General features: G+C 39.8%; 1 protein-coding gene across 1 annotated transcript; it reads right to left on the reverse strand.

The window, feature by feature from the left end:
• LOC308353535 (olfactory receptor 1J1-like) lies at window positions 1-942 on the reverse strand (the record flags this gene model as incomplete). Its single annotated transcript, XM_080820428.1, has 1 exon — window positions 1-942. One exon carries the CDS (start codon window positions 940-942, stop codon window positions 1-3), a length of 942 nt encoding a protein of 313 aa, XP_080676554.1.
• Window positions 943-7808: the final 6866 nt, after the last annotated feature.

Consider the following 7808-nt stretch of genomic DNA (forward strand, 5'->3'; position numbering starts at 1 on the left):
TCAGTTGAAAGAATATGTTTTCTTACTCAAGAGTTTTCTCAAGGCCCCTTTCGTGTCTTTATTTCTCAGGCTATAAATGAAGGGGTTCAACATGGGAGTGACCACTGTGTACATCAGTGAAGCAATTATGTTCTTGTTGGTGGTGTTGTTGGATGAGGGAAGAAAATAGAGACCAAAAATTGCCCCATAATAGAGAGTCACCACTGAGAGATGTGATCCACAAGTGGACAAGGCTTTGCAGATGCCCTTGGTAGAAGGAACCTGGAGGATGGTGGCCCCAATATGGCCATAAGAAACCATAATGCATAAAAATGGAAGCATAATAGCTGTCAATCCCGCAGTAAAGATTACTAGTTGGTTGAGGGAGGTGTCTGAGCAGGACATTTCAAGCAAGGCAGCAAGGTCACAGAAGAAGTGGGGGATGGTGTGGTCAGCACAGAAGGACAGCCGAGCTAGGAGGAGAGTATGCAAAAGAGCACAAGCACAAGCAATGACCCAGGACCCAGCCACCAGCATGACACAAATGCTCTGACTCATGATGTTGGTATAATGCAGAGGGTGACAGATGGCCACATACCTGTCATAGGCCATTGAAGTGATTAGGAAACTGTCTAAATCAGCAAAGAATATGAAAAAATATGTCTGTGAAATGCACCCTGCATAAGGAATGGATTTGTACTTCATATGCATGTTCACCAGCATCTTTGGGACAGTGACAGATGAGAACGCAATATCAGAGAAAGCCAAGTGGCTGAGGAAGAAGTACATGGGGGTGTGGAGGCGAGAGTCCAGCCTGATGAGCAGGATGATGAGCAGGTTCCCCACCACCGTGGTCAAGTACATGCCCAGGAACAGGACGAAGAACACTCCCTGCTGCTCTGGCCGGATGGGGAGCCCCAGGAGGAGGAACTCGGACACACTGCTCTGGTTCTCCAGTCTCATGCTGGTATATCAGCTGAAGGGGACCGGTGGGTAAGTTGAAAGGAAAAGGTGGAATGTTTCTGGATAAAAAAGCGATCACTGTGGAGAGTATAACGGACAGGACTTTTTGATTTAGAAAAGTCTTCATTCATATTTTCTTACATTTGAGGCATATTTTGCCAGATAAATATAGAAAACATGTACATTTAGGATATGTAACCACTTTCTTTCTCAATCGGTGCCAGGCTCTGCAAATGACAATACTAACCGTTAACATTTATTGAATGTGGTCCTCATGCACTGTTCAAATAGCTCAGGTACAGTAACTGATTCAACCATCTTAAGTATATAAATGAGGGAGGTACCTTGTTATTTCCACTTTTCAGATGGGCCAGCAGAGGAAGACAGTCTCAGAGTCACTGAGGTAAGAAAAGGATTGGCTAGGATTGGGACTCCAGAGTTTGTTCTCTGGAAGCAGAATAAACTACTTGACATCAAAAATCTCATTGCCCGTGGGGCTCCTGGGCAGCTCAGCTCAGTTAAGCATCTGACTCTTGATTCTGACTCAGATCATGATCTCAGGGTAGTGAGGTTGAGCCACAGTCAGTGTGGAGTCTGCTTGAAGGTCTCTCTCTCCTCCACTCCCCCTCTCCCCACTCAAGCTCTCTATTCCCTCTAAAATAAGTAAATAAAATCTTTAAAAAAAGAAATCTCACTGCCCTTCTTTATTTTGTGGGTAGTGATCTGTTTAATTCTTCATCCTCTGTTTCTTGACACATTCCATGATTATTGCTGATTTGTTCATTGGTTGTAGATCCAGAATCTATCATAGACAATTAATGAATACACAATATAAATTTGTTTTTCTACCGAAAGGTGTCACATTCAGTTAAATTCATCATGGTAGCCTCTTAAGAAACTTACCTCAGGCCTGTTCAAGACCTAGGTTTTATCCTAATAATCCTGAGGTCCCAAGCATGGTGTAATATTCAAAGAACTGTTATCTAAAAGCCAAATATAATTTTTAAAAGGAATTCTAATCTTTCTAGTGTGTCTAAAGCAGTCTACAAGAGATTTATTTCCTAACCCAAATCAATATCAAAATATCTAAGTTCTTTTTTTTAAAGAGAAGGCAGGTATTCATTATAACATATCAAAGCTTATTGTAAAGGCATATTGATTACAACAAAAAATGTATTTTTACAAAGATAAACTAATAAAACAGTAGAGGAAAATAGAGAACCTAGAAACAGATGTGTTTATGATGAGGACTTAGTCTCACCATCGCTTTGTCAACTGGATTTAGAAGGCACCCATGTACCATCAGTCCTGGTTCCCCTACCCACAAACAAGTGAAAGGAATTGTGTAATCATGAACCATTTTAATCTAGTAGGTGAAAATTCATGTTGAGAGATAACTGTCAATGGCAAAGGGAGCCAGCTCACTCCCTGTAATGTCTGGAACCAGATATCAAATCAGAATATTTATGAATGGTTTTCTATTAGGTCTCCCAGAAATAGGTGAAAGGTTGTTTGCCACTTAGTCCTAAAGGCAAAAGCCTCTAGGGTTTCTGCACGGATTCCAGCACTTTGGACCCAACATTGACCCCAAAGTCTTCATGGATTGTGGAAAATGAATGACAGAACACTCCCTCTAACTTATTTGAGATTCTTCAAATTTTCTGGGTCAGTTTTTCTTGGGGGGACATGCAGAACGATACCTATGCAATGTGATTTCCAGAACAACGTCGAATCTTCTGTATCTCCACCCAAAATACCTCACTCGATAGACTGTTGGTACTTGAAATTCATTCAGCAAGAGAAAAAAGGCTTTAAGTTCCCAACTAAAGTAAATATTCCTGGATGAGAATTTCCTATGGCCAATCCCCTCACTGATGGGATGACTGGGAGCCATTTATAATATTTGGGGACCAGGTTTGGATGGTAGAACAAGGGCACTGACCTCCTCAGACAAACTGAGGAAAGGAGAGGATTGGGGATTACATGCAGCATGAAAGTAGAGATTGAAGATAAAGAACAAATTCACCATTTTTGCAATCGGGCTGCTCTAAGGCTAAAAATAGTCACACTGTTAATAAGATCTGACTTAGCACCTAATTTGTGCCGGGTGCTTTTCAAGTACTGTTCATTTCCTTCCCCAGCTTTTTTTTTTTTTTAAGATTTTATTTATTTGAGAAAGAGAGAGAGAGAGACAGCAAGAGAGGGAATACAAACAGGGGGAGTGAGAGAGGGAGCAGGAAAAGCAGGCTTCCCGCTGAGCAGGGAGCCCAATGTGGGACTTGATCCCAGCACCCTGGGATCATGACCTGAGCCAAAGGCAGATGCTTAACAACTGAGCCACCAAGATGCCCCTTCTTCCCCAGCCTTTTGACATAGACATCCAGATCCTCATTTAAGAGAGAAGAATGCTGGAACTCAGTGATGAAACTTGCCCATTGTTAGATAGCACTAGTATCTGATAAATTTGGGATTTGATCCCAGGTCTATCTGTCCTCAAAGACTATTTTGCTTCCACTATATTACATGACTTATTAATGATACCCTCAAGTAAGACAGAACTTGTTGCCTGAAAGCACTCAAGAATTTTAGGAAGTATACTATGTGTAGGCTAATCAAATTTAAATTTAAAAAAATAAAAGAATTTTAGGAAGTAAATCAGGAAGTCTGAGGATTAATACAAATCTATGGCTTCAAGATATGCCTAGATGGTAATATTAATAATCATGATAACAGTAACATTATAATAATAATCATTCATTAATCACATGTTTATCATGTGAATAATATAGGCCAGCTGCTGTGACATGTACTTTATATCATCTCAGCCTAACAGAACAACAAAAAAGTCATTTTTTTCATTTAACCTGTTGGAAACTAGGGCTTGGGGAGTATGAGTAATTTGCCTAAAATCATTCAGCAAGAAAATTAAGGACAAGTCATTCAATCCCAGATATACAGGAAATATTAAGGGGGGTTCTATAAAAGAGGAAAAATCCTAAGAATAGCATTGAACAGAAATATAGAGACAATCGACAGAAAGAAAGACTTCAAAGATAACACAATGTCAATAAAAACGTATCTCTCAATAATCACTCTCAATGTGAATGGCCTAAATGCACCCATAAAACGACACAGGGTTGCAGATTGGATAAAACGACAGGACCCATCCATATGTTGTCTACAAGAGACCCATTTTGAACCTAAAGATACACCCAGACTGAAAGTGAAGGGATGGAGAAGCATCTTTCACGCCAATGGGCCTCAAAAGAAGGCCGGGGTAGCGATTCTCATATCAGATAAATTAGATTTTAAACTAAAGACGGTAGTCAGAGATACAGAAGGACACTACATCATTCTTAAAGGGACTATCCACCAAGATGATCTAACAATTGTAAATATCTATGCCCCCAATATGGGAGCAGCCAATTACATAAGAAAACTATTAATCAAGATAAAGAGTCATATTGATATGAATACATTAATAGTAGGAGATCTTAACACGTCTCTCTCAGAAATAGACAGATCATCGAAGCAGAAAATCAATAAAGAAATAAGAGCATTGAATGATACATTGGACCAGATGGACCTCATAGATATATACAGAACATTCCACCCTAAAACAACAGAATACTCATTCTTCTCAAGTGCACATGGAACCTTCTCCAGAATAGACCACATACTGGGTCACAAATCAGGGCTCAACCGATACCAAAAGACTGAGATGATTCCCTGCATATTCTCAGATCACAATGCTTTGAAACTGGAGCTCAATCACAAGGAAAAGTTCAGAAGGAACTCAAATACCTGGAAGCTAAAGACCACCTTGCTTAAGAATGCTTGGATCAACCAGGAGATCAAAGAAGAACTTCAACAATTTATGGAAACCAATGAGAACGAAGACACTTCACTCCAAAACCTATGGGATACAGCAAAGGCGGTCCTAAGGGGGAAATTCATAGCCATCCAAGCCTCCCTCAAAAAAATTGAAAAATCCAGAATACACCAGCTGTCTCTACACCTTAAAGAACTGGAGAATCAACAACAAATCAAACCAACTCCACACGTAAGAAGGGAAATAATCAAGATTAGAGCAGAGATCAACGAGGTAGAAACCAGAGATACAGTAGAACGTATCAACGAAACTAGAAGCTGGTTTTTTGAAAGAATCAATAAGATCGATAAACCATTGGCCACACTAATCCAAAAGAAAAGAGAGAAAGCCCAAATTAATAAAATTAAGAATGAAAAGGGAGAGATCACAACTAACACCAAGGAAGTAGAAACAATCATCAGAAGCTATTATCAACAGTTATATGCCAATAAGCTAAGCAACCTAGATGAAATGGATGCATTCCTGGAAAACTATAAACTCCCAAAATTGAACCAGGAAGAAATTGACAACCTGAATAGACCGATATCTAGTAACGAGATTGAAGCAGTGATCAAAAGCCTCCCAAAAAACAAGAGCCCAGGACCTGACGGATTCCCTGGGGAATTCTATCAAACTTTCAAAGAAGAAATAACACCTATTCTCCTGAAGCTGTTTCAAAAAATTGAAGCAGAAGGAAAACTTCCAGACTCTTTTTATGAAGCCAGCATTACCCTGATCCCCAAACCAGGCAAAGACCCTACCAAAAAGGAGAATTTCAGACCGATATCACTGATGAATATGGATGCTAAGATTCTCAACAAGATCCTAGCAAACAGGATCCAACAGCACATTAAAAAGATTATCCACCATGACCAGGTAGGATTCATCCCTGGGTTACAAGGATGGTTCAACATTCGCAAATCAATCAATGTGATAGAACAAATCAATAAGAGAAGAGAGAAGAACCACATGATCCTCTCCATTGATGCAGAAAAAGCTTTTGACAAAATCCAGCATCCGTTCCTGATTAAAACGCTTCAAAGTATAGGGATAGAGGGAACATTCCTGAACTTCATCAAATCTATCTATGAAAAACCCACAGCAAATATCATCCTCAATGGGAAAAAGCTTGCAGCCTTCCCATTGAGATCAGGAACACGACAAGGATGCCCACTCTCACCACTCTTGTTCAACATAGTATTAGAAGTCCTAGCAACAGCAATCAGACAACAAAGAGAAATAAAAGGTATCCAAATTGGCAAGGAAGAAGTCAAACTCTCTCTCTTCGCAGATGACATGATTCTTTATATGGAAAACCCGAAAGACTCCACCTCCAAACTACTAGAACTCATACAGCAATTCAGTAATGTAGCAGGATACAAAGTCAATGTCCAGAAATCAGTGGCTTTCTTATACACTAACAATGAAAATACAGAAAGGCAAATTAGAGAATCGATTCCATTTACTATAGCACCAAAAACCATAAGATACCTCGGAATAAACCTAACCAAAGAGGTTAAAGATCTGTACTCGAGGAACTACAGAACACTCCTAAAAGAAATTGAAGAAGACACAAAAAGATGGAAGACCATTCCATGCTCTTGGATGGGAAGAATAAACATCGTTAAAATGTCTATACTGCCCAGAGCAATCTATACTTTTAATGCCATTCCAATAAAAATTCCACCAGTATTTTTCAAAGAGCTGGAGCAAATAATACTGAAATTTGTATGGAATCAGAAGAGACCCCGAATTGCTAAGGAAATGTTGAAAAACAAAAATAAAACTGGTGGCATCACGTTACCTGATTTCAAGCTTTACTACAAAGCTGTGATCACCAAGACAGCATGGTACTGGCATAAAAACAGACACATGGACCAGTGGAACAGAGTAGAGAGCCCAGATATGGACCCTCAACTCTATGGTCAAATAATCTTTGACAAAACAGGGAAAAAATATCCAGTGGAAAAAAGACAGTCTCTTCAATAAATGGTGCTGGGAAAACTGGACAGCTATATGTAGAAGAATGAAACTTGACCATTCTCTTACACCGTACACAAAGATAAACTTGAAATGGATAAAAGACCTCAACGTGAGACAGGAATCCATCAGAATCCTCGAGGAGAACATAGGGAGTAACCTCTTTGATATCAGCCACAGCAACTTCTTTCAAGATATGTCTCCAAAGGCGAAGGAAACAAAGGCAAAGATGAACTTCTGGGACTTCATCAAGATAAAAAGCTTCTGCACAGCAAAAGAAACAGTCATCAAAACAAAGAGGCAACCCACGGAATGGGAGAAGATATTTGCAAATGACAGTACAGATAAAAGGTTGATATCCAGGATCTATAAAGAACTCCTCAAACTCAACACACACAAAACAGATAATCATATTAAAAAATGGGCAGAAGATATGAACAGACACTTCTCCAATGAAGACATACAAATGGCTACCAGACACATGAAAAAATGTTCATCATCACTAGCCATCAGGGAGATTCAAATCAAAACCACATTGAGATACCACCTTACACCAGTTAGAATGGCCAAAATTAGCAAGACAGGAAACAACGTGTGTTGGAGAGGATGTGGAGAAAGGGGAACCCTCTTACACTGTTGGTGGGAATGCAAACTGGTGCAGCCACTTTGGAGAACAGTGTGGAGATTCCTCAGGAAATTAAAAATAGAGCTTCCCTATGACCCTGCAATTGCACTGCTGGGTATTTACCCCAAAGATACAGATGTAGTGAAAAGAAGGGCCATCTGTACCCCAATGTTTATAGCAGCAATGGCCACGGTCGCCAAACTGTGGAAAGAACCAAGATGCCCTTCAACGGATGAATGGATAAGGAAGATGTGGTCCATATACACTATGGAGTATTATGCCTCCATCAGAAAGGACGAATACCCAACTTTTGTAGCAACATGGACAGGACTGGAAGAGATTATGCTGAGTGAAATAAGTCAAACAGAGAAAGTCAAGTATCATATGGTT

Source organism: Martes martes, assembly GCF_963455335.1.
Source record: "Martes martes genome assembly, chromosome: 12".
Classification (NCBI taxonomy): Eukaryota; Metazoa; Chordata; class Mammalia; order Carnivora; family Mustelidae; genus Martes; species Martes martes.